Genomic DNA, 27,303 nt, shown 5'->3' on the forward strand with positions numbered 1-27,303 from the left:
ACCAGGCATGTGTCCACGTCAGGCCCCTTCGGGGGTATAGCTGGGTAGCTGTGGTAGCAGGTTCCTCCTTGTTTCCCCCTGTAGTTTCTTCCCCAATGCTGGGATCCTGCGCACCAGCAAAGGAACTGATCACCTCTGTGTGATGCAGCACCCTCCACAGCAGCAATGCTGTTGCGGTGCTCTGCAATAACTGCATGGTGTGCCAGCGCTGGCCCTAGGGAACAGCAAGGTCAGGGGATAAGCCTGAATCTCATGGCACTGGACAAGGCTGCCCTGAGGGAGTCAAGGACACACTGTTTCTGATGCACCACATGCAGAAGCTGGTGCAAATCAGGGGCCTTTGAACAGGACATGGTAGAGGTACCCAAGTTTACCACTTGCCAAAGGGTCTAGAGCAGAGCTGGTCCTTTGCACTTTGGGTGAGATGCTCCCGCCCCCGTGCCCAGCTGTGGCCACCATCAGCAGGTGGGCTCTGCCTCCTGCCCACCCGCTGCAGGTCTGTGTGGGCACAGTGAGGGACACACTCATCTGCTGCGGGTGCTGGAGCCCAGAGGATTCCAGCAGATCTGGAAAATGTCTTCTGCTTGCCCCTAAGGCTGTGCTTGCAGGCTGAGTATATGTGCTGGGTGAATTTGTTTTTCAGAGAAGTGCCTTAGGAGATGGTATAGACATAAAGAGTGATGTCAGTGAGATTTTTGGCAGCTTAAGTCATCAGGAGTTTTGCACAAATTTCAATAGAAATGGTATTGTACTTTCTTAAGTTTATCTGCCTTAATTCATCAGTGTTCTCCCAATTAATACACATACATCCAGCCATTTTTATTACTGACTGAACACACACATTTTTTATATCTACATTTGTCAATGCAAAGCAGAATGTGATCCTACTCAATTGTTAAAAATGTAGATCTCCAGTAAATTAATTAAAATAAAAGCATATTATTTGGTTCTTAAAATCAGTAGAAAGCAAAGAAGAAAAATGGCATTTACCATGTCGGGTGGAGGGGTAATCGCTTGCCTGTTTTTGAAAACAGTTGAGAACGTTCTGTGTCATTTTACTTTCCCCAGCAGCTTTGGTACCTTCAATGGATGCGAGTACATGAGTTTTGTTGTCTGGATGTAAGTTTTCTAGTTTGGAAAGGTAATGTCTGTAGTACCAAAAGGAGTATGTTTGAAAGGCAGGTATCAATATACAGTTACGTACAGTTTAAATGCTGTCGCGGTGCCTGCTGCTGGGTGTGCTGGGGAGCTGCCAGCAGGCAGTGTTTGGGCACTACCTGGCAGCAGCAGTAAAGCGATGAGCTGGTGGGTTTGCTGCTTGCCTGGAAGTCAAGCAGAGCAGTCACGGGAAGCACAAGCTTCCCGGTAACCCCTGAGGCCGAAGCCGGGGCTTGGCATGACCCCCGAGCTGGGCTCCCCGGGGGGCTCTGGCACGAGCTCCCAGCTCCGGCGGTGCCAGCCCACAGGGCCCCTCTCCTCCCAACATGCCAAGGCTGGAGCACGATTTTGGGGTGACTCTCACCCCCCAGCCCCCGTGCTCAGGTGCGAGGAGCTCCGCAGTGACGCCCTGGCAGGGGACCCAGCCACCATGGCAGCCAGGCACCCGGGGGGCTGTGGGCGCCCACCTCCCAAAGGGCTGCGGGGGGCTCAGCCGGCCTCTGCCCCTCTCCCCCACTGCCGCTGCGGGGAGCTGAGCACAGCTCAGAAGAAATGCTGTCCAGGGCACGTCCTGGGACAGCAAAGTTGTTTGTCACCCTCACCATTTTCTTAGGATTTTTGTTTTGTTCCTTTCTCGCTCTAATTCAGCTTACATCCTTCAGAGAAATATGACGCATTAAAGGGCTGTGTGTGTATGAGGGGACAGGCTGGCAACTGAAGCTGTTCTTGACATAGCGGAGAAACGATCTAGAAAATAAGAGGGTTCAGTTCCGTAAAGAAACCCCCAAGAGGTTTTGCCTGCACCTGGAGCAGAAGGACAGGAGATCCCGGCCCGCGGCAGCAGCACGGCTGGGCTGACCGGGGATGCAGCACTTGCTGCCCAAAGAGGGGGCGAGGGTCTGCAAGTCCCAGGCTGGGGGTTCTGGGGAGACCCTGCCCTTGCAGCCAGGCACAGCCCACACAGCTCCCGGGGAGAACCCTTATGCTGAGGAGTGTTATGGTTTGTGGTGTCCTGTTATAGTGTGGTATTTTAGCGATATAGCGTTGTAATTTTGTGACACTGAATACAAGTGCTGTTGCATTTAATCCACTATCACAGCAGTGCTCTTCTGCTTGCACTGCCACTGACCTCCAGGCCTCACTGCCTGCAAGGGTGTGTGTGTGTGTGTGTTTTTTTAAAAAAAAGAAACCTGTGCAGCTGCATATAGTTATCCCATAACATATTAGCTCTTGAGCCTTAATTACCGGTCACTGGTAGCTATATACTCAAATCCTTCAAATCACAGCTACATTTACCAAATCTTCAAAGACATGACACAACCCACTAGTTAACAGCTTGGATTTTCTGTCATGTGCCATCAGTTTCACAAGGGAAGGTGTTAAAAGCAACGGGACCAGAACATAGCATTGGTAAAAGCACAGTGAAGTATTTGCCATGCTTCAAAATTATATTTTTTTTTCCCTACAGATGCAATCTTTGATCTAGGAACAAAATCCATAGTTTGTTAAACATTATAAATTATATCCCAACTGCCAATTATAAAACCCCATCAGCAAAAGAGCATTATGAAAATTAAGCTGTCTTGAATAGGAGCCACTGACCTGTCGGTGATAAGCTGTCCCATTCCACAGTGAGCTGGGCAGCAGCTGTGGTTCCCCACCCACAGAGGAGAAGGTTGGTGGGCAGATGGTGGCTGCGCGGCACCAATGTGAACCCCTCAGCACCGGGGCTGCCATAGCTCTCCTCGTGCAGGTTCCTGGTGGGAGCAGTGCTGGTGGCCCCATCCGCTCGGGCTGAGCCCAGCTCTGGACCCCGGCAGGGGACCCCAGGGACCAAGCCAAGCCTGGAGCCAACAGGAGCCTGAGGGACCTGCAGGGCTGCCTCCAAAGGGACAAGGAAAACGCCCACCGATGGGAGAAGGGGCATCCACCATGGGGTGCAGATGCTGCCCCTCGTTGTGTGATGTGAAATGAGTTTGGGTGAACCACTTTGTACGCCTCGGTAAACCAGGAACTTTGTGTCTACAGTGCCTGTCACAGAATGGTCAGAGCTGGAGGGGACCTCTAGAGATCACCTAGTCCACCCTCCTGCTAAAGCAGGTTCACCTAGGCGAGGTTCAGCTGTCAGCCTCACCAACACCTGTCTATGGCTAATCACACAGCTGAAAGGGGCTCATGCATTAGCCCTGTAAGACAAAGCAGATGAGGGAAGGAGGAACATCAGCAGCATTTAGCCATGGCCTTTGTGGCAAAGATGGGAGGTCTGTGTTACTGGGTGAAGTCCCTGTTCCCAGAGAGCAGTGTTGTGAGTGACAGCCTGTCCTGCTTCCAGCAGGGTAGGTATTGGCACGGCGTCACAGGAGGGCTGCTGGGGTTTTTACACAATTTTGTTGGGGCACTATCAGTTAGATAAGCTGTGTGCCTTGTGGTCAGGTCGGGATAACCTGGGCAAAGTCAGCACAGACTGCAATAGCACTGGGTGCTTCCAGTGGATAAGGATAATCAGTAGGTTTTCTTAATAAATATTTTGGCTTTAACAATACTTTAATACTTCTGAGCACTTGTTTCAAAAGGTACTTTCAGTATGTTCAGTTGGTGAAGTGAGAACAAAAGTGTGTGATGTTTTTGGCTCAGCAATAACAGCCAGCACCTTGTCCTTGACCCCCTCTCCCTCAGAGGGTTTGAGTGGTTGATAAAAAGTTGATAACTCAACAAAATTCACTGTGCCTGTTAATAATTCTTCTATAAAAGCTGCTCATTTTCCCCTGCAGTCTTCAGTCACTTTTAGCATGAAGGGACTCATCCTGGCCCTGGTGCTCGCCCTCGTGGGTAAGTTGAAGCTCTACCAGCACTGCTGAGCCACGATGGCCACGGCAGTCCGAAGCAAACTGCATCTCCTCGGGGCCTGTCAGGGATATTTACAGCTTAATTTGCTGAGGCTCTTTTATGACTTTGGCTGTAAACTATTGGATTTCTGTGCCTAGCTCGGCAGCAGGGATAAAGCCCAGCAAGCTGCAGCTAGTGAGCAGGGCTGGTGTGGGCTTGGAGTTGTGGGGGTGTGGGGTGCGCCCCGGCAGCCCATTACTAGTTGTTTGCCAACCATTAGCACACTGAATAAATGAATAATAAATGAAAGGATCCACAGATGTGGGGGGGTTTCTCACGCATCCTTCTCTTTCTTCCCACACAGGGGGCCAGAGGCAGGACCTCGGTAAGTGCGCTCCCACCCCAACCAGCAGCTCCCACGCTGCCCTTCCCTGCGGCCGTGCCTTGCCCACTGCTTGTGCCTCCTTTGCAGCAGTAGCAGCCTCACCCTTCTTTGCTGGGATGGTTCTTGTGAGTAACATCGCAACAGTCATAGCAAAGCAGGTGTTTCTCTTATATTTTTTTAAATAGACCCCATTTTTCATACCGGGAAAACCTACCTGTATGGCTACGAGAGCTTCATCCTGCACGGGCTGCCCAGCAGGGGCCTGGCAATGGCAGGGCTGAGGCTGACCTGCAAGCTGGAGATCAGCCACGTGTCTCGCAGCATCCATCTTCTCCAGGTAAATCGCCGTGGGTGTGGGAACCCACCCACGCCATGCAGCCTCAGGCACTCAATTCATACCTCCCGGCTGGCAAAATAAGAGTGATGAGAGCTCACACGAACGCTTGGGGCCCTTCCCGGTGCTGAGATGACCCCATGTCAGAGCAAGCAGCCTTGCTCGGGCAGGGATGGTTTCCCCAGTGCGGGCATAGGTGCTGGGCTTTGCGCCCCAAGCCCCCGAGCTGTGCTGGGGGAAAGCCAAGGGCGCCACTGGAGTGTCTGCAGCTGCAGCCAAACTGCTTTGAGCCACCAGCTGTGACCTACAGACAGCAGCACAGGCTTCCCCGCAGCCCACGCCTTCAGCTGGGGAGCTGGACCTGCTCTGGCTCTGCTGCCATCAGCACTTGAGCCCCCTTGACTAAAGCTGCCTTAGGTTCGTCTCCTTAGGTTCTTTAAAGAAATGTCCTTAAGGTAGTTTTCCTATGCTAAGCTTGAGTATGAAAATAAGAATTCAAGCATGTAATACCCAGTTTTTCAACCTGGTCCGTAGCCTAAGAAAAGCTCGGTGCTGGAATTCACCTATCGCATGAGAAAGTCCCATCTGTCTCCACTATCTTCCTTTTGATACTCTTCACATAGGCGTTAATTCAAACGTGAAGAATTCCAAAGGTAATGCTTGTGCTTAGCATAATGATATCAAATCTGGAAGCGCTGTTACTCACTGAAAAGACTAAATCAAACAGCTTAAAATACTGGCATGGAACGAAAGACCACAGAAAAGGGATCTAGAAGACACCACGTGGGGAGAAAGCTGTAAGAGGTACCCTTAGCGTTCATCCTAGAAGTTTACTCAAATCTGTGTAACTGTGCATATATTCCTGAAACAGCGTGAAGGAGTGCTTGTTATCAAGCTTTACGCACTGCTGCAATTGCAGGCTCTGTGTAACCTTGCTAGAGCTGCTGTAGCTTCAGCAATTGCAGACGATAGTCTTGAGTAGGATTTAATCTGAGGAAATGTGACAAGAGGCAAGTCACCCTTACAGCATTGATTATAAACGCCTAAAATAAAACGGAGCACTAAACCCAACCATTCCCCTGCAGAGAACACACAGGAACATGTACTTCTGTGTGCAGGGGGGTGCGTGTATGTGGCTACATAGGCGCATGCAGGCACGTGTTTCCCACTAGGTAGCAGTCAAGGACTTGGGCACAAGCTTTACAGCTTGATAAGCTCGAAACGATGACAGCTGCTTCCAAAGAGAGACACCACATCCCACGGGGCCACCTCCTGCGTGAGGTCCTGCGCTCACCTCTCCTTCCCCATCAGCTGTGCCGCAGCTTTGGCGTGCTGGGATGTGCTGGACTTGGAGCAGGAGCCAAAATAGTCCCCGTGTGCTTAGGCAGGCAGCTTGAACAGCGGCTCAGCTGCCTTGCAGGCTGAAGGGAGATCTCACCAGACACCTGGGGAAACCCGGTGAGTGTTCTTTCTGTACAGACTGCTGCCAGGCAGTGTTTCGCTCACCTAGCAGGCTTCACCAGACTTGCTGAAGTTTTGAATGTTGCTTGCACAATCTTATTTCTCTGGCACAAATCCTTCATGGAAAATGCACTTTCAAGGATGCTTCCCAGGCCCAGCACAGGAACCTGGGGAGGAAAACATTTTCTGCAGTGTTGGACAAGTGGCTTGTATCCTGCCATGGTTTGGAAGTGCCCAGTTTCCCTGTTATTGCACTATTTCAAACTGACAGTGAATAGGATGAATGTTTTTCCTAACTTTATTCACAGATTCGATCCCCAAAGCTGGAGGAATACAATGGCTTCTGGCCCACGGACCCCTTCACTCCATCTTCGAGGCTCACAGAGACAATCGCTGCGTGCTTCAGCCAAGCCTTTAAGTTTGAATATGCTGCAGGAAGGGTTGGAACTATTTTCACCCCTGGGGACTGTCCCATCCTCTGCACTAATCTAGTGAGAGGGATTCTGAACATGATGCAGATAACGATCAAAAAGTCACAAAATGTGTATGAACTCCAGGAGGTTTGTTTTTTTCCCTTCAGATTTCATTGTTATTCTCATTTTACTGTCTTAGAGTAACTTGCCTGTACATACACTTCCCAGGCAATTTTCTTTGACCTGTTTGTTGCTGTTTCAAGTGGAAAGTTCATTGTGTTTAATCAACGCTCACAGGCTGGGATTGAAGGCATCTGCCAAACCAGATACATTATCCAGGATGACAGCAAGAATAACCGTGTGACCGTTTCCAAAAGCAAGGACCTGACAAACTGCCAGGAGAAAGCGGTGAAGAACATGGGAATGGCATACATCCGCCCCTGCCCCAACTGCCCCCTGGTATGAGCAGCACAGTGACCTGCTGCCACGCTTGGGCATAAGCCACTGCTGAACACTCACGTGTTGCACTGATGCTAGCAGGGAATTTGACTTGTCTGTGCTAATTTACTACCACCCCTTTGTCTTTCTGAATGGGTCTCTCTGCACTTCTAGAAAGCCAGAAACATTAGGGGCACGGTGATGTTCACTTACAAGATGAAGTATGATGGCAGCGGGACCTTGATGACGTCTGCTACATCCGAGCAGGTGTACCACATCTCTCCCTTCAATGAGCCTGACGGGGCAGCAGTGATGGAGGCAAGGTAGGCACTTCCCTGGTGCACGTGCTTAGCGTGGCTGTGATTATCAGAGCCAGCAGGAGATGCCAGAAACGTATTTACTGTCGATTTGTGAGTTAACAAGAAGCATCTGGCCTGCAGGGTGCAAAGGGCCAAAGCACAGTGTATCCCTCGGGATGCACAGCCAGGTCCGATGCCCTGCTCTTTGGGGGTTTTGCTGGGCCACCTGTAACATTTGTCCAACTTCTCAGAGACTTTGGCAAACTCTAATGAAAGCTCTCGCCAGTCCTATGACATTTCCAGATAATTCTATGCAATGCATGAACAGAGAAGGGCATGATTCTTCTGTGGTCAATGCTCAGCCCGCAGCAGCCGCCGTACACGTCCACGCACACGGTGCCATTTGAGGCTAGTGACGCATTTTGTTCTTTCCCTTGAAGACAAGAACTGTCTTTGGTCGACATTAAAAGGGCTCCTGTCAGTGCACCAAAAACTCAGCTGCAAAACCAGGGGAGTCTCCGTTATCATTTCTCAGGAGAGCTACTCCAGATGCCAGTTCCTCTAATAAGGATTAAAAATCCAGATTTACAGGTATTAGAGGCTTACTTCTCGTACTTTTTTCATTATTTATAAGGTTAATAAGTCATCACAATTATTTTAGACACGAATCCTTCCAGCTGTCTGATCTTTCCCACAGTTAACAGAAACACTGCGGCAACTAGTTCAGGATAATGAAGAAGGAGCCACTAAAGAAGCTTCAGTCAAGTTCTTACAAATGGTCCAGCTTTTTCGTGTAGCGACCCTCGATCACATTGAATCTTTGTGGGTGCAGTTTGCCAGCGACCTTCCCTACAGGTAACTGTTCCCTTCAGCCAGGATTTCTGATCGGAGGCATACTGGGAAATGGGGATAACGAATCCTCCTCTCCCTGGCAGACACTGGTTCCTCAGCGCCATCTGTGCTGCTGGAGCTACCGACACGTTCAGATTCCTGAAGCAAAAAATTCACGATGAGCAGCTGAACATCTGGGAAGCATCTGCGGCTCTCTCTCTCGCCTTCCATTTCGTTACACCCAACAAACAAACCCTAGAAGTTGCCTCAGTGAGTACAGATCATCCTTCTTTCTACTTCCCTCTCACTCCTTTTTAAAGGTGAAATCACCGGATTATAAGTGAAAGATGCAACACATATTCTTCAAAATTTGTAAAAGGTATTAACAGAACTGGGGAACGCTTCAGAAAATGTTCCCAACCACTTGTTGCCAGTATTTTTTAATGGTTTTGATATTTGATGTTAAAACCCACAAATATTAAGAAATGGCCATTTATTTATTTTTGCCAAAATTACCTTTTAAAAAAAATAATAGACAAACTCAAGAAAAGAGTATCATGTACCCAAATTCTAAAGTGCATAGAGTATAAGTGGAGCGAGTCTACTCACTTTTATTGTAGTTGAGTGACTAACATTTGGGTTAACTTCTGAGAACATTTAGGAAAAATCCAAAGCAATTTTATCTATTTATTTCTCAAATGTAATTTTCACTAAATACCAGCTCTAATTACTAGAAACATTAAAGACTGCTGCTTCTTTCTTCTGCAGACTTTTCTGACCTGTCCCCAAATCCAGAAAGCACCAATGCATCGGATAATTGTTTACCTGGGGTATGGTAGCATGGTAAATAAATACTGTGCTCAGACTTCACTCTGTCCAAATGAACTTCTTCGGGTAGGTGTCTCTCTTTTTGTATTTATAAAGAGTGAGGAAATTTTTCAAAAGCCTCTAATTTAGCTCTCATAATGCTGGCAATTAGGTAACTTGCTGTTCGCATGCCTCGCTCTTAGCTGTGATTGTCTGTAAAATTGCAAAGACAGAATGAAACACCGAGCCGATGCCTTTGAAAAATCTGATCTTAGCAGTTCAGAATTTCAAATGGAAGTGGTAGAAGCCCATGGTGATAATGGATCCTGTAAACATCCTGAAACTAGTTTAGGCATAACAAATTCAGGATTAAAGCAAAGTCATTATGATTCCTCTCTCTACTTTTACACTAGGTAGAGTGTACTTAAAAATATTAAAAAGGCACTAAGGTGTGAATACAGGCAAAGCTGTAGGTGTGTCACAGGTCAGGGCTTCCAAAACTGCTTATAACTGTCAGAAATACTCAGGACGTTGTCCTTCGGCTGTGCAGCTCTGGCTCCTCGCTCAGAAGGACCACAGCACTGAGATGGCCTGCTGGCCTTTGACATGCTTGAATCTTCCCCAAAAGACTGAAACAAACCCAAGCCGCTAGAATGGTAATTTGTCTTCTCAGAACAGCAAAACTGTTTAAGCTTGCTATTGCTATAGGAAGTGAAAAATATGCAAGTGCAATACTGCTGCCCCGCAGCCGCCGGGGGTGCAGGCTGCAAGGGCTCGTGGGGGTGTCCCAGGGAATGACTGAACCCCGCGTCGGCTCGGGGCTGCTCTGGAACTTGCAACAGACTCCCAGGTACAGGCATCCACCCAGGATTATCTCCTATGCTCAGGCACAATTCAAAATCAACTACAGCACTGTGTAAGGAGAAAATCAAGTTTGCTTGTATGTTCCACATTTGGCATCCTGATAACTATGGTGAGATTTTTCCTGGAAGAAAATTCTGAATAACTTTATTCTGGGTTTTGCATCAGTAGCTGTTTTGCTTGCTATGGCAATGCATATTTTTATGCATTTTTACATATTTTAGGCCTTATTACAAGATTAACACAATCTGCTCTGTTTTCAGCCACTCCATGACCTTGCTACTGAAGCCACCAGCAAAGATGATGCCAAAGACATGGCCTTGGCCCTGAAAGCCATTGGCAATGCAGGAGAGCTGGCCAGTATCAAACACATCCTGAAGTTTTTGCCCACATTTTCCCCGGCTGCCGCTTCATTACCAAACAGAATTCATGCTGATGCTGTGCTGGCCTTGAGGAAAATTGCCAGAAAAGACCCTAAAAAAGTAACTGAAATCATTATTTAAAGAAATGTCTTAGAGGGAGGGTATGGTTTGGGTTGACTTCATGATTGGGAATATAAAAGCTATCGGGTAACATTAGCAGCTCTGGGCAGATTTCTCAGTTGCTGGTCTTCCTCTTGCTCACACTGAAAACTCCTGACATCACCCCATCCTTGCTGATATCCTGGGAAAGAGGTTGCTTTAGTCGCTGTGACACTGGGACCATTACTAATGGCTGTTTCTTCCAGCCCCATCCACTGTGTGCCCACAGATATCTTAATTTTCGGTGGCAGGTCCCACGCTCAAGTCTCTGTTTAGGGTTTTGTTCCCTATTCACCGCAGGTCACGTGTGCACAGTTTAGGAGCCACTTCTCACTGAGAAGCTGTGAGGTACTCACAGGTCATATCTTCCTCCTCTAGGTAAGAGACATTGCCCTCCAGGTCTTTATGGACATCACTCTTGCTCCTAAAGTCCGAATGGTGGCTTGTGTTGTCCTCTTTGAAACGAAGCCTGGTCTTCCAGCCGTAACGGCGATGGCCAGCTCGCTGCTGACAGAGCCCAGCTTACAAGTAGCCAGTTTCACGTATTCACACATGAAGGCTTTGGCAGTGGGCAGGATCCCACAGCTCTATAATCTGTAAGTAGAGGAAGAAGCACATTCTTTAGTAGCAAATTTTTTTCCTTGCAGTTTTCTAAGAATTTGGTCGCACTCAACTATCTTCATACGGTTGTAACTCTTCATTACTCAGATCTGCTGCCTGCAACATTGCCATTAAACTACTGAGCCCCAGGCTTGACAAGCTGAGCTATCGTTACAGCAAGGTCATTCACATCGGAGATTATTCCTGTGAGTACCAGGTGCCCTGGTTCACCGCTTCACCTTACGTAGCCAAATGCCTCTATTCCATTCAGTGATCTTCATCCAAAATCCAATCACAGGCTGCGAGTTTAGTGCACTCCTGAAACAGAAAAAGCACAAGAGCATCCTAACATGCAAAACCCCCTGAGGATGTTCTACCACTCTCTGGGTATCTGGTGGGGAAAGCGGAGCTTGCACGTGGATTTAGGCCTCCTCCTCCAGTTGCTGTGGTCATGTTGACTCTGTCCTAGAACAAAGCTCTCCTCTTGAGGTTGCAAACTTGAGGACTTATGGGACTGAATCCTGGCAGAACCTCTTGTGATCTATAGCACATACCTGAGGTTGCTTACATGCACCAGGCACCTCAGAGACCCTAACCAAAACCTCTGCTGCTTTTCATTTCTGTGACAGCTGAACATCAGGCTGGTGCCATTTGGAGGGTCTATCTAATGAACAGTCCCAGCACTGCATTTCCATCTGATATAATCACAAAAGTGAGAGGATATTACGCAGATACTGCAACAGATATTATCGAGGTAAGTATTTATCTAAAACGGCTAGCTAGGTGCGAGCCAGCTACAGATAGTATTACTTGTTAAGACATTTGGACTGTGATGTAGTGTTTAACTCCATCTCTGACTGTGAGGGCGGATGTGGAAGAGAAAATTTAGATAATGATTATGATTTTACATAGGCGGCTTCTTTTATTTGGGCTTCTTGACACATACATTCATCATTGAACACACGCAGTATAGGCACAAAAATGTAGAAGAGTAGAGGAAAGCTTGCTCAGCAGTATATTCATCTGCTTGCCTAAGTCATACAGCATCTCTGGTATTTTGCATAAGTACAGGGAAGTAGCATCTGAAATTAAATTTCAGCCAGCACTGCAGCCAGGGCAGTGTGAAGCCCCATGTAACAGCACGCAGGTATTTACTCAGAGTCTTGGGCAAGCTTTGCAGCCTGGGCTGAGCTCCGTGCTGCCTAGAATTATCCCTGCTGACTAATTCAAAGCTGGTTTAGCACATTCTCAGCATCTGCAGCCATAGCCTGCAGCCATCTGCCAGGTAGACGTAGCCTTATAAGTGCAATGGCTTCATCCAGTATGTATTTAGAGTGGCCTTAGTGAGCGTGACAAGGGGTACAAAGGTTTTCCTGGGCTCTCTTGTACTCGGGCTGTAACAGCTGCCTCCGTTTCCTGCAGATGGGTGTCTGGTCACAAAGCCTGACCAAGCTTATCAGGAAGCAGAATATTCCCTTTGCTGAATATGATACATACAAGACACTGAAGGAGCTCGGTAAAACGGTATGTCACTACACACCCTTCTGATCTGTTTGCAATGCGCAGTCCTGCTAGCTCTCGGGCCACACAGCCCACCCACCCACCGAGCCATCCCTTTGATGCTTCCGTGAGCAAGGAGTCAGTCATCCTGTTTGGTTGTGGAAAAATGTACTTGTACTGTACTTAACGCTGTCAACAGATGCCACCTTTTCACTCAACATGTTTTAGCCCTTAATGTACAGTACAAGAAATGATGATGATGATGATAGGGAACCAAAATTCACATTATAAAATGTCTGTTAAAACACGGTATGTGATTGCTCTTCTCTTTTAAAATTATTATCGACTAAGATTTTTGTTCATGAGTCCTAGCGTGTCACCCACTCCAGTAGCAGAAATTACCAAGTTCTTACCTCATCCTTATGTGGGGAACCTCCCACTGAAGTCAGTTATGCAGCATAAGAAAGGCCACATAGGTTCAGACCTGTAAGACGTCTATTTGTTTTTTGGCTAAGCAACCATGGCTAGCATCATTCAGATGGGATCTGCACTTTGCTAATACATTACTGTATTTTAAGTGACACTATCTGCTTCTTCCCTTTCTCTCCATCTCTCCTTAACACCACAGCTTCTGGGATGGAAGGAACTGCCTCCCGAAGACCCTCTGGTGTCCATTTATGCCAAAGTACTGGGCCAAGAGATCGCTTTTGTTGACATTGATAAAGATGCCATTCAGCAGACCATGACGGTACTGACAAGGCTGTTGTCTTTTCTGTCTGTGGTGCTGAACAATTTCCCCTCCCTGTCTCTTCTCACATAATCACATAACCTATTTCTCTGTTTTCAGAGTCTAACTGGATCGTCGAACTGGCAGCCAATGGTGAAAAAAGTGGTGGAAGAGGTCCAGCAAGGTGTTTCAGGCCAGTGGATCCTGCCGGTGCTGGTGGGTGAGCTGCGGCACGTCGTCCCCACGGTGGTGGGTGTGCCACTGGAGCTCAGCCTGTGTGGCACTGCGCTGGCCCAGGCTGCTGCCAACGGTGAGCTTGGGACTCCAGACCTAGCGGTTCCCCACAATAACCGGGGTTCCAATCCCTCTGCTGAAATTAAATCCCTCTATAATCTTGGAAAATGCTCTTGTAATGTGGAAACATCGGTGTTCAGCTACCTCCAAATGGTTTGAGAATTGGCACATTCTACCTCAGACGTATTTGTATAATTCATTTGGAGTAGCAATCTTTAAATAAACACATAAAGTATTTCAAAATGCAGAAGCACTGCCCGTGTGTTAACTACTGTGCTTACTGAAAACATTGTATTGCCAGCATTTATTGTTTCTCTGTTCATATAATTCCTGTCTTTTGCAGTGAATATACAGATATCACCACCATTATCTGACAATTTTAGACCTTCACAGTTGTTGGAAACCAACATGGATATTCATGCTGACATCAAGCCAAAGTAAAAATTACATATATTTTCACTTACACACAAGCATTTATATTTATATTCGAAATAGATACGTGATTGCATGTTGCCATATAGGGGTCTTACTTGCCTCAGGTTTGGGACGGCTGTGCTAGTCCAGAGCAGTGAAGTTGAGAGAGTGACACAGTCACCCGATGCTTTACGACCCTGCGAACAGCCATGCGTGCTGTATCCTACAGGGTGCTGTGCTGTTCTGCCATTGCTGAAAATGCTCGCGTTTGTATCTGTTCAGTGACCAAAGACACCGAGCTGTGAAGATGTGTTTGCTTATGAACAGGTTTTTACAAGTTCAACATAGAATCGCATCACCACCTGGCACAAGCTGGGGGGATTTTTGGGGAAAAAGGGAAATGCTTCTGGATCTGCAAAAGTACTAATAACGATAATAATAACAATGATAATGATAACCTAGGAAAATCTGAAGCTAGAAAATTCTAGCATTAGCTTGTCCTCAAGCAATATATTGGTGACAAAGCAGTGAGAAGGTCCACGTTAGCTTTGTTCATCAGATAAATCCCTTCACCTTTTCCGGGAGCACTTCAGCATTTTTTATCCTGTTGTGATACATCTCTTCATCCATCAGTAGTGGCTCTTAAAAGAAACAGAACAGTGTGAAAATGTAATTTTGCATTTCAAAGTTAAATATGTGCATATTAATCTGTGATTATGCATGTTTTTGTTTCTACTCTTTTAGGGCGTATTTTCATGTGATTGCGATGATGGGGATTAATACACAATATTTTCAAAGTGGTCTTGAATTTCATGCAGAGTTCAGAGCCAACACTACAATGAATTTTGATGCCAGGATAAATATGAAAGAGAAAAATTTGAAAATGGAAATGCTTCCCTGCGATCAGGAGGTTGAGCTCGCAGCTGTGAGGTACAGAAGAGCTTGTTGCGTTTTGCTTGTTAGATGTTACTACTGTTTGTGAGCTTCCCGTTATAAAATCATAAACATACATCTCCTTGTTAGGGTCTGCCATACTTTGGCAACTAGATAAAGCTTAGTTCTGTCTTTTTTTTTTGCACCAGCAAAGACAGGTAAGCAAAATCGGAAGGCATTACTTGTGTGATGTTTATCACTTCTACAGGACTGAAGTTTATGCTATTTCAAGGAACATGGGAGAAGTAGATTCCGAAAAGAAATCCCAGCTTCTCCCCAAAGAAGAAGTACCAAGTACCTCCGACCAGCCAGTTCAGCCATTAGAAAGAGCCTCGGGACCTGGCAGCTGGAAGGTAAGGAGGCCTCTCGCCATCTGTACTGCAGACAGGTAGCGAACAGAGAGCTCCTCGCGGGGGCTGGCCCCCCAGCACAGCCGCTGGCTAGCCAGGTCACCGGCACACAAACTGTGGGATTCAACGGGTGCCTCGCGTACCCCAAACCAAGCCTGACGTAAGTCCCCGTGGGTTCAAGACATGGTCATTCACAGTCTGCTCACTCTCATCATCTCACGCAGGTAGGGTTGCTTTGGCAGCATGTCTTCCTATATATTTACAGTCATAGGGAGGGTGTGTGAAATTTAATCCTTTGAACAATATCCCTCCCCCACCAAGCCAGAGCCATGCGGAAAAGATGGCTCTTGGGCAGGGTATATGTTTTTCTTCCAAATCCTGAGGTAATCCCTGCAGTGGATTGCAGAAGCCCGTTCTCTTATGTGCTCTTCAGCTTCTGAGGCTTGGGTGGGAAGGCTAGGTTGGCTTGCAACAGGGGGGCTAGTAACCCAACACTGATGCAGAAGGATAGCCCCTCAAAGAGCCCTGCAGGTTCTCGTTGGGAAGCGTGTTTGTGAAACACTGCCTGGGAAAAGTTGGGCAGGAAAGCAGCCCTCTTCCACACAGCACCACTTCCCATGCTTAGATCTCTAATTTTAAACAGGACTGTCACCGTTCTCTTCATTAATAGGAGGAAAGACTTTAGGAGCTGTGACAATTTTTTTGTAGAAAATACCTTTATTTGCCATATTTTTGTTTAATGTAGCAAAGCAATACTCCTAGTGTGATATCCAAAGGATACCAGCAAGGTTCAGAAGAGGCACATCACTACAGTGTAGGAGGAAGATCTTACACACGCCTCTTCTGTGGAAAATTTGAGAGTTTGGGATGTTCTGCTTGTCTCAGCCTAAAGTCACGAAGTTCTGCTTTCTTAAGAAATACCTACCTGCACAAATTAGTTGGAGAACTTGAAGCCAAAATAATTTTGAAGCCAGGTACAGTCATGACAACAAGCTTTTCGGTCAATCTCTGTGAAGTCTGCTCAAGCAGAACAACCTTGCAATCTAAGTATCTTGACTTCAGTTAATACAGATGCTGACATCGACAAAATACAGCTGGAGGTTCAGGCAGGATCCAAAGCAGCTTCCAAAATAACTGATGGACCAACCTCAGGGTCTAAGGAAAAGGATAAGACATCTCTGTACAAGGACATTCAAGCTAAACTGAAGAAGATTCTAGGCATTGAAAATGTGTTTGAGGTAAGAGACTCTGAGCATCAGAGAGGGAAATACTTTCCTATAAATGAAGGCAAGCATTTCCAGTGTGGAACACTGGGGTGGGTAAGCAGGGATTCCAGCTGGGAGGAATGGGTCTAGGTGAGTTCTGGTGCAGTGTGCAGGGCTGGGAAATTGTATTTCATTGAAAGCCTGTGCTGAGCAGCTTGTCTGACACCCAGAGAAATGTAACAGAACAAGCTATGAATTCATAATGCTTTGAACTGTTTTTGGAGGTTGCAAATAAAACACGGCGCCGTAAGAAACGTATTCACAGAAACGACAAGCCTGCAGTGACAAACGTCTGGGCAGAGCCCAGTGCACACTCCCTCTCCGGTTCATCCTCCTCTTCCACTGCTTCATCTGTTGATGGTAAAAAGCCTGGAAATGAACACAAGAAAGATGAAATAAGGCAATCTGGGAAGAAGCGTGGCGGCAGCAGCAGTGTCAGCTCTGCCAGCAGTAACATCTGCAGCAGCAGCAGAGGAGACCGCTCTGGAGACCAGCACTGCAGTGGAGACAGTGAATATTCCAACCAACAGGTAATTCCCCACTCTGGCCCTTTCAATATTTCTTGTAGTGAACATTTTTGTGCATCAGGACATTGTACCCATAGAGTATGGACCAATGAAAGAAAAACAGACTGTTAAGGGTGGCTGTTTGCTGCAGGACAGACAAGGTAACCGCTTAGCAGAGCTTTTTCCCCTTTTTAACCTTGTTGGTTCTCTGAAGCATTTCACATTTCAGAGGATTTCAGTTTAAAATGTTTTAAAAATTTTATTTTGTTTTGCCTTCTTTCCATACTCAATACTGATTATTTTTTTTTAATGCATTTGTCAAAAGTTAGTTCTTTGCCTTCTCTTAGGTCTTCTTACATGCTGTTTTCACAGGGAAATCCACCTGTTTACCAGTTTTGGTTCAAGCCAGCAGACGAACAGGTACATTTACTGCTTATACGGTGAGCAGGGCCTACAACTGCTCTCACTAGCTTTGCTGCACTTAGAGCTTAGTTCTCTGAGAGTATGAATATGAGAAAATAATTCTGCAACTTCCAATGGTAAACAACTTGCTTCAAGGTGTTTGTCTGCTTTTGCAGAGCCCAGGAAGAGAAGTCCTGAACAGCAGCATCAGCCTCTCTTCTTCAGCTAGTGATGAAGGCATCTCTAGAGCCATATCTCAGGTGAGCATCATAATCTACGAGAAATAAAATAATTTACTTTGGATTTCCAGTTATTGTATTACTATAACAGAGTAGGAAAAATATAGTGATTTAGCGTATTAGGTAATGATATAGAATGAAAATGAATTGTTTCCTGTTTTATAGAGGTGAGCACATTAGATAGCCGTTGAATGTTTTTTTTATATTCACTCAATACAGGCTACGTTTTTTAATGAAACTGGAATGTATTGCTGTATATGTTGAACTTTGTGTTACTCAATAACCAATTCACTATAAAAATGAGAACACTTTAGAAGTGCTGATGTGCTTGATCAGAAACTGGTTTCAGGTATTTTTTTTATTGCATATTTCTGAAATTTTCAGACTCTACCACTCTTGTTCATTATGTTTTCACTGCCATGTGCTTCTGTTCATGTTAGCAGGACCGTACAAGGCCTTTGAAAAGACCTTGATTTTGCAGTAAAGCTTCAGCTTTGAGAGCAATCCCGGTGTTTATCCAGGAAGGACAGCATGGTACATAGTTAGTTAATGGTGCCTCGTCCTTCTGTAAGAACTGTTGTAAGAATTACGGAATCTGGAGCAGATGTTATCAAAGCAAATGTCACATGTTTCACACAGTGACCTACATGCCTACAAAACAGTAAACCTTGCTTTGCTGGGGCACCCCCTCTGCACCAGCAGCTTCCAGCTGATAGTGCAAGTAGCTTGTGGGGAAAAAAGGCAACAAGATCTACCTTCTCCCCCACACACTTCTGTGTAACTTGAATTCACCTCTCTTTTCCATCTTTTCACATTACTACTTCCCTGAACCCCTCTCAGTCTCCCCCAATGCTCTCACCACACACACCCTCCTCAGCCACAGTCTTGCTCTTTCCCCATTCCCCCTAAGCCACCAGCCCTGTCTCACCTGATCCTTCCGTGAGTTTCTGTCACCCGGACTTAGCAGCACAGGAGGGACCTGCTGTCCCACATCTCACCCCACTGGCAGCTCCCCCCTGGCCCGGTGGGGACTCCTGCCCCACGGCTCAGGTAGCACCGGGCACCAGGTCCTGAATTTGAGCGGGGGGGCACGTGCTGCTCCTTGTGCAAGTACCACGTTTTGGCCTGCACTGAACAGGTCCCTCTGTCAATACAAATTATCACTGTTTCCAACAGGTGGTTACACAAATTTTATCAAAAAGACTACTAGCTAAACTACAGTTTGGTAGGAGAGCAGCGCTGAGCTGGGTGATACTGGTTCTTTCTGCAGTAGGGTCCTGCTCCACACTTCCCTGTGTTACACTGAAATTACTTTACAAAAAGCTTCCCAGCAGAACTGTTTTACTTGCATAGGTCACGACAGCACCCTTGAAAGACTATGGCAAAACTGCATATGAACCGAATAGATCGAGCAACAATCTATGATGCTATCCCATAAGTCATGTAAAAAGACCTTCTGAATGAAACTTTTCCTTTACAAATACTTTTTATCTGTCATTTTAATAGAGTAATTTTAATGCTCTGTTTATGCCTTTGGTCTCTATTTCCCCTCTGCTGACTTAAGCCTAAATTCTTGGGAGACAGCAAGCCACCGATGCTGGCTGCAGTCCTTCGTGCCATCCACAGAAACGAGCAGCCGACAGGATTACAGCTTGTGCTGTACACTGACACACAACCCATGAGATCGAGGATGCAGATGTTTGTTTCAAGCATCACAGGATCAAGTAGATGGAAACTCTGTGCTGATGCTTCAGTAATAAATTCCCATGAAGTATCGGTGAGTTTAAAATAACGATGAGCTCAAAAGTAAATGAAATTTAATGATCTTAACTATGTTTTATAAAAAAGAATATATATATATATATATTCCCCTCTACTAGGGTTCTCTTAAATGGGGTAAAGATTGCCAGGACTACCGGATTGCTCTTCAGATTGCAACAGGGCAATTTGCTGCTTATCCAGCTATGCAGATGAAGCTGGAGTGGCCAAAAGTACCTTCACTGGTCCGAACAACTGCAAAATGGTGAGATTTTAACTTTAATTTTTGAAAAATTCACCTGTGTCAATGCTCTAGATAGTTATAGATTCAGTTCTGCAACTTCTGAGCTGGAAGAATTTCCCTTAATTGGTATCATATTATAAAATCAGATTACACGTGTCTGTTTTCTCTGTGTATTTACTCCCTCAAAGCATAGTGCATTTTAGTTGGCAGGAAACCTGCTTGAAACAAAGGGGTTGATGGGATTCAACTAATCTGTTGTAGACTTTTAATTGAAAGTGCCTGAATTAGGAAACTGGTCTCCCAATGCTTCCTAACTGATGGAGGCTCACAGCAGAAGCTTAACCTTGATTCTCTGAAGGACTGTCTCTATTGACTGTACAGGGAGAAGAATTTCCTAATGTAGGCACCTTGCCTCCGGCTTTGGAAGAAGATGATACAAATACTTCCCATAAGGCTTATTGCACACTAAATAGCAAATGTTGTGTGACACTTAGTGTAAGAAAACTGTAACTGCTGGATTCATTCACTTATGTGTGTATCCATACGTGTGCAATGTATGAATGAATACAACAGAGTCTGTACTCACACATGCATTTGCCCAGAACACCATACTGATTGCATATCAAAGACTAATCTTTTTCCATAGTGCTACAAAATAGAGACGCATACAGCAACTCAATTATCTAAATAGGCATGGCACACAAGCTTTCACATTAAAGGCACACAGGTTGACAAACGTATACTGAAGAGGATAATTTTTTTATATTAGATTGAATTACCTGAAGTGCTGTTAATCTGCCCTTATTAGAGGGGATGAAAACATCCAGTTGGCTATCCTGGAGCACCGCCACAGAACTCACCTCTCTTCTGCTCTGAGACTATGCCTTTTTTCAAAGGAATATTTTCTGTATTTCTCTATTTGAGTCCCAAGCCTGTAAGGGAACCAAATCATTGAGATGCCTCTGCCAAATCATTCTTAGTGGGTGAAGGATCCTTACTAAAAGTTACCGCTGCAGGGCTCACACATTAATACACGGTCATCTATTTTTCAGCATGTTCGTATTCCAGTTTTTATGTACTCGGTGCCTATTTTTGTCTCTGAATGTATTTAAAACAAGTTGGATATACTTTTCTTCTCATACCACTGTCATCCAGTCTTCTGAAGACTGTTTAACCCACTAACAGTTAAAATCTGCTTGTCCCTCCTCCCATACACAACACATAAGGTTTGTGTTAGCAAACCCTGACACAAAACATGGCTGACACAGAATGCATATTGCTTTATGGGGATATTTTTGCCTGAACAAATAATAAGCAATGTTTTCAAAGACAGATCATTTTAATACCTTCCTTTTCCAGGTTCTACTCATTTCTTCCAGGAGCTGCATATGTGCTTGGGTACTCCCAAAGGCAACAGCATGGTCCCTCTCGCCAGGCAACCTTGGTTATGGCTCTGACATCTCCAAGAACCTGTGATGTAGTCCTCAAGGTACCCGAGGTAACTATTTCCATTATCTTTTATCCTGGGGCATTCAGTGCTTATGAAACTGAAGGTTAACAGCTTTTTTAACCCACTGATTTTTTTATTATTTTATTTATTAAAAGATAAAGAAGCTCCTACCACAAAGATATTACATTCTCACAGTTGGTTCCATTATGAAAATATCTTACAACACATTTCTCTTTCTCATGTAGCGTGCAAACACACAAAATAAGAAACAGATTACAAAACAACCATCATGATTGGTGGCACATTAACAATAACTTATTAAAAAGACCACTCCTTCCCAAATCTTCAGGGAGGTGATAGGTTTTCCTGCATCCTGGAAGATAGTAAAACCAGGCTGTAGAGAAGCATGACAGCCCAATAGCAGCCCTCAATGTATAGGCAAGGAGAGGGTGGGCATCTCAGGTAAGCAAACTGTTTGCATTGAGATCAGATGTGATGTACAACTCCCCAAAAGGTTACAAACTGGTGGATGTCAAACTTCATTTATAGCACTGCTATTCTATAGGTTGCAGATGCATCAAACAGTAGAGCTATTTCATGCTGTAGCCAGAGGACTTCTTTTTAGCTCTGACCTAGCCCTGGATTCTAATTTGGGTTTCAGTCAGTACAGTCCTCTTTGAACATTAAAGGGAAATGATCTCTCATCTCTGCACTGTATTTTGCATTTACATTCATGTTTGTTTTCTGACTGCTTTTCAGCTCACCATTTACGACCGAGCCATCAGGCTTCCCCTACCATTCCCTTCAAGTCCAAGCGGGTCGATTTCAACACTGCCGCCCCCTGACTGGAATGTCTTTTCCCAAGCAAGAATTTCAATCATTGAAAACATTGAAGGTCAGCAATTAACTATTTACACAAGCGTTGGTTGACTTGCAGATTTTAGAAATAAGATTTATACTTTGGACATAACTTGAAATTGTTTTACATTCACTTAGAAAATGTGTGGTGATTTCAGATAGAAATAAACCCATCTGTATGAAAATCTGTGAGGCTACAAAGATGTAAAGAAAAGGAAACTTACCAATAAGATTAAATACTCAGTTCCATGCCAAATAGTGATTCCAAATGCATCCATTCTCAAATGCATCCATTTCAGGATCACTGCACAGGTTGCTTGTGAAGAAAAAAAATTACAAAATTAGTGAGAGGGACATCCAAGTGATCTCAGATTTGGGCTGCTCTGCTTGATTAGTGCTGTTATGTAGAAGCTAGAACAGATACAAAAGTATAAAGTATACCCATTAATTTAAAATCCTGCACTTGAAGGGATTATTATTTCATTAATGCTGTATTAAGAGCTAATCCCATTATACTTACTTAGGGTAAATTTTAAATGGAAAAGCTTTATGTAATCCTGGGTTAAGGAGTCACGTTTTGCTTGAAGTCAGTGGGCTAATATCATAACTGTGTGTTTCTTTGGTAAACACCAAAACTAGTCCATATTAGTTAAAATTGCTGTAAAATAATTTCTAATCAGAGCTGGTAGGATTTCCATCAAAATACCATTACAGTGAAAAAGGAGAAGTTTATTCCAGTGTGGCTTTTTTTCCTCCCATCTTCTAACTATTTCTAATCCTTGTTATGACTCAATAAAGGCAGCAGCATTTTAGTGAATCTCCTCCGGTGTCAATATGTGAATCATTAACAACATTTGAGAAATACTTTTGATTACAACAAAGTTACAAAAGCAAAAAGGCCACAAACAGTTGCACCAGCACCAGCTGTGAGCAGAATTTATCTAACACAGAGACTGAATCATGAGTGGGTTGCACTGATGTCTGGGGACTGGCAAAGTTTTGTTTTGTATTACTACAAATCCCTTATTTCATCTGAAGGAATCATTTTGCTTTTACGTGAGAATAGGTAAAACCAGAAAATATTTGGGGTGTTTTTTTTTTTTTAATTACAAATCTAAAATAGAATAACTGTCTTATATAAAGTACAAAAGGCTTGCTTTTGACTGATTGGTTTTGTTGTGGTTTTTTTTTTTTTAGCTCGTTGTTCAGTTTTCCAGAACACGTTCACAACCTTCAATGGCGTTACATTTAACTATTCAATGCCTGCAAATTGTTACCATGTCTTGGTACAGGACTGTAGTTCAGAACTGAAATTCCTGGTGATGACGAAAAGACTTGAAGAGTCTGCTGACCTTACAGCAATAAATGTCAGACTCGCCAACCAGTAAGTAATTGCAAACTTAATGAAAAATAGATGTCAAGCTGAATATGCTATAATTGTGAAGACCAGATTGTTAGGGCAAGTTAGTGCTAGCGTAAGACTCACGCAAAAATTAACAGTGTCAATGGAAAGATTTCTAGGAGTGTCACTGGGATTTGGGACTCTGTCTTTCAAAAGTGCTTCTGAAATATATCTGAGGTTCACAGTAACCTAAAGTCTTTATTGCCCAAAATTCTTCATTAATTTGTTAGCATTTAACCATCTCATTTCAGTTCTTTGTAATTAGGTAGACACATAAACTATAAATCCACAAGTGACTACTGTAATAATTTAGTCTGGCCTCCTACGCTAAGCTAATAATTAGAACTAATTAGCACCCAAAATCATCTCAGCAGAGATGTTGAGAAGTGGACACAGCTGAAAAGGGAATTACTTATCCCAGATTAGAGGCACTCTCTTAAGTCATACTTTTAGTTGGTGCATAATGTTCTAATCTATATGAAATTCATTTAAGACACACATTGTTTCATCTTGGAGCAATCGCCTCTGCCATCATAGGTTCTTCTTTAAAAGTATAGTTTTATACTCGAAGATGTACGGGATTATGCATACCAAAATCATTGTAGGGAGTATTCTTCAAAGTGCACAAATGGACTTTGATCTGTAAGGTTTCATTACAAGTAATTATTTAGTTCTGAAAATTGTGTGCCTGACTGTGCCATGCCATAACGTTAGAAAAAGAGAGAGAAACTAGCATTCCCTACATGTGTTTTGTGGAAGAACCGAAGGATACTTGTTTTATAGGCTGTATCTTTTGTGATAAAGACATTCCTCGTCACTGTATCATTCCTAATCATTTCACACAACTGCATGGAAGTGCTTTTGATGTGCTTGAGCTTCATATTTCTTCATTAGAGCAAACACTGCTCTGAAGAAAATACTACAATACACAGACTATTCAGGCTGTAAGAGAACCACCGTAGGGAATCCAATCTTCCTTTGAAATGTAAAGCACTTTCAATTTATGCAAATGTAATAGCAACTACATTGTTCCACAGCAAGGGTCCCTATAGCCTGGTATCTTCCTGCCTGAACTGTGGCCACAAGCAGACACTCAGAGATGAGTAAAGCCAGGGAAAGATGTTTTGTGAGCAGTCCTCCCGGCACACTTCCCTGGGCGCTCGCAATCTTCCTCCCAAAGAGTAGCAGGTGTCTCATGCGAAAATGATATAAGCATCCTGCAGTGTTGGTTCTACCAGGACTTGAAATTTTGAGCTGAGTAGGGCAAAGGAGAAACATTTGTTTATACTCATCTCCTTTACTTACAGCGAGGTTGACATGTATGTTTCCAATGGACTCGTCCAGTTGAAGATTAATGGTGTTCAAGCCCCAACAGATGTTCCATACACATCTAATTCTGGTAAGACTTATCTTTACATTTTGTTTAATCTTTCCTGCCCTTTTGAAGAAGGAGAGGATGTGATCCTGCAAACACCTCTCAAGATAAAGATCACCATAATCTGAGAAACAATTAGGTGATTTTAACATACCTTCATGCTAGCTTTCATAGGGGGTTGCAAGAAAGCTGAGCAGAGAAAGAGACGCTGATCCTGCATGTCTTTGTGCAAACCAAATAATGCAGGGCTGTGGTTTCTTGTGCTGATCACAGAGACCCACAGAATGAGCATCTGGATGTCCCCTGGCCACGGCCACCCTTGTCACAGGGCTTTGTCTTGTTCTAGGGCAGGGAATAGTACGATCTTTTTCATTTCCCCCACCTCTTTCAAGATAAATTACAGCCTGCATTAAGTACCCAGCAATTTAACAAGTGATTCAGGTTGGACACTAAAACATTAAGTTCCTTTTAAAAGAAATCCCTTTTTTGCTTTTTTTGTTGCAGATGCAAGCATGCTGATCAGCAGCGAAAAGGAAGGCCTGTCACTAAAAGCCCCTGATTATGGCATAGATAAACTATATTATGACGGGCATAGACTTGAGGTATTTTTTAAAACTATTTTCAGTGTTTTTATTTTTAGAAGAAAAACATTTAAGTGCGTCTTTTCTTTGCTTCTTCAAAGATTCGGGTTTCCTTCTGGATGGCTGGAAAAACATGTGGTATATGTGGAAAATATGATGCTGAGAAGGAAAGGGAATATCAAATGCCCAGTGGATATTTAGCTAAAGATGCAGTGAGTTTTGGTCAGTCCTGGATCATCTCAGAAGACCCCTGTGCTGGAGGTACTAAGATTCTAACATATTAATGTCATTGCCTGTGACGAATTAATTGGTCACACGAATAGATGAGTTACATTAATTGTAGCACAATCATCTTATTTTTCACCATTTCTGTGATTAGTGGTCATAGGCTGAAAAAATTTGGCTTTCCTGAGTTTGGTATTTCACTGCAGATTCTAGGTTTGTTACATTTTTATATCAGCTTCTTACACACTATGTAGTTACCTGAAGTTTGTGTCTTCCAGATAAAACTATAAATTTAAAACTCCCTAAGATGATAAGTTAGTATGAAAAGTAGGTAGTTTGACTGTTGGAAAAAGACATTTTATGTCATCCTTAATAGTTTCATTCTTTATTTCCATTCTATCATTTCCAGACTCTTAGTTTCCCAGAAAAAAATTTAAAAACTAGCCCTGGCTATCAAAATGGAGGGCATCTGAGGTGGGAAATACCCGGTTTATTTTCCTCAGTCTGAAGATGGACTTCCTCTGAAACTTTCAGCCTGGGAATGGTTGTTCTTACCATCTGGGTCCTATATAAAAGCAACATGAATGTATTGGTAACATTGGGGTGCACCTCCTTTTGTGTGGAAACCAACCCTCTGGACATGTGGTGGTATTTTTACAATACAGTCTTAGATCAAGCTCCCCTGGGGTAACTGGTCTAGCAAAACCTGGATCACTGAGGCTTAAGAACTAAGCTACTGAGCCATGGCAAACCAGATGTGATGCTAGGCACAGCACAGAAGTGGATACACGGATGTCTAGGTGCCACTACTGCCCCCAGGTGAAGTGTCGTCATAGTTTGGGTAAAGTTGAGTATCAGCTGAGCAAGGTTTTCACGTGCATCTTTTCTGGATTTGGACACTATGTTCTACCTAGGTCCTATCTGGCAAGCCTCTGTCCTTGGAACTGTTTCCCACATGCCTGACTTTCCCACAGCCTAAGCCACTGGCAGAAAATCGACTTCAATCAAATTGGCTAAATAATTCACGTAGCCTGTGTCACTTGGTGCATCCATTGGTCTTAGCTGCTGCTTATTCTGCAAACTAAGTCGAAAAAGTTATTCACGTGAATTCTGTAGGTGCTTTAAGAGAATCCATTTTTGTAGCTTGCAAGCTGCAGCGTAAACCTGTCAAAATCGAGAAGCCTGTTGCGTTTGAGAAGGCGGCAGCAAAATGCTTCTCCGTGGAGCCGGTTCTACGCTGCGTGGAAGGCTGTTCAGCAACCACGGCTGCTCCCGTCTCCGTGGGCTTCCACTGCGTCCCGCCCGGTGAGTCTGCAGAGGGATACCTGCGCCCAGCACGGCCGCCATGTCCGGCTGCACTTCTGTGGGAAACCGCAGGGCTGGCGGAATGTATGTATGGAAAATATACATCACACGACCTCTTTTTTCTGCTTCACAGACTCCGCTCTCAGCCTGGAAGGGCAGGCTAGGCTGGGCCAGAAATCGGAGGACATCGTGAGCACGGTTCCCGCTCACACCGCGTGCTCCTGCCAGCGGCAGTCATGCCCGCCGTGACACCCGCTTCACCGGGCCCGCTCGCCCCTGGCTGCCACCGGCGGCCGGGTGGGCTGGGACACTGAGGAGGAGGCCCCGTTCCCTCCAGGCCATCGTTCTTCTCTAGTTCTTCTGCAGATCTCGAAAATAATTCTGGGCACCCCTCGCCGGGCTTGGCCCTTTAATAAACCGTTGCTCTGTAAAAGCAGTCGGCCACGATCGTGTCTCTCCGACCAACCGGCTCCCCTACGCTGGGCCCCGCTGGCCGCCCCGCCCGGCACCGCCTGCCCGGCCGCCCCCGCGGGCTGCGGGC

General features: G+C 44.8%; 1 protein-coding gene across 1 annotated transcript; it reads left to right on the top strand.

The window, feature by feature from the left end:
• Positions 1-3,944: 3,944 nt before the first annotated feature.
• LOC121095591 (vitellogenin-2-like) lies at positions 3,945-27,167 on the top strand. Its single transcript, XM_040610674.1, has 35 exons — positions 3,945-3,987; positions 4,349-4,369; positions 4,555-4,706; positions 6,473-6,724; positions 6,875-7,036; positions 7,190-7,338; positions 7,755-7,905; positions 8,012-8,169; positions 8,250-8,415; positions 8,914-9,039; positions 10,077-10,295; positions 10,713-10,930; positions 11,043-11,140; positions 11,564-11,688; positions 12,357-12,458; positions 13,063-13,182; positions 13,282-13,471; positions 13,799-13,892; positions 14,614-14,799; positions 15,011-15,155; positions 15,898-16,126; positions 16,215-16,390; positions 16,642-16,947; positions 17,296-17,343; positions 17,502-17,585; positions 19,129-19,341; positions 19,445-19,587; positions 20,926-21,064; positions 21,776-21,911; positions 23,072-23,258; positions 24,584-24,675; positions 25,156-25,253; positions 25,334-25,493; positions 26,601-26,762; positions 26,896-27,167. The coding sequence occupies exons 1-35, from the start codon at positions 3,948-3,950 to the stop codon at positions 27,009-27,011; spliced, it is 5,163 nt and encodes a 1,720-aa protein (XP_040466608.1). The 5' UTR covers positions 3,945-3,947; the 3' UTR covers positions 27,012-27,167.
• Positions 27,168-27,303: the final 136 nt, after the last annotated feature.

This window comes from Falco naumanni, chromosome 11, assembly GCF_017639655.2.
Source record: "Falco naumanni isolate bFalNau1 chromosome 11, bFalNau1.pat, whole genome shotgun sequence".
NCBI lineage: Eukaryota > Metazoa > Chordata > Aves > Falconiformes > Falconidae > Falco > Falco naumanni.

Bases quoted from the DNA above. Each gene is read 5' to 3' on its own strand.
- LOC121095591 (XM_040610674.1), top strand. From the start codon at position 3,948: ATGAAGGGACTCATCCTGGCCCTGGTGCTCGCCCTCGTGG. The intron at 6,725-6,874 runs GTTTGTTTTTTT...CAACGCTCACAG, and splicing joins ATGTGTATGAACTCCAGGAG to GCTGGGATTGAAGGCATCTG. The intron at 25,494-26,600 runs GTACTAAGATTC...CCATTTTTGTAG, and splicing joins AGAAGACCCCTGTGCTGGAG to CTTGCAAGCTGCAGCGTAAA.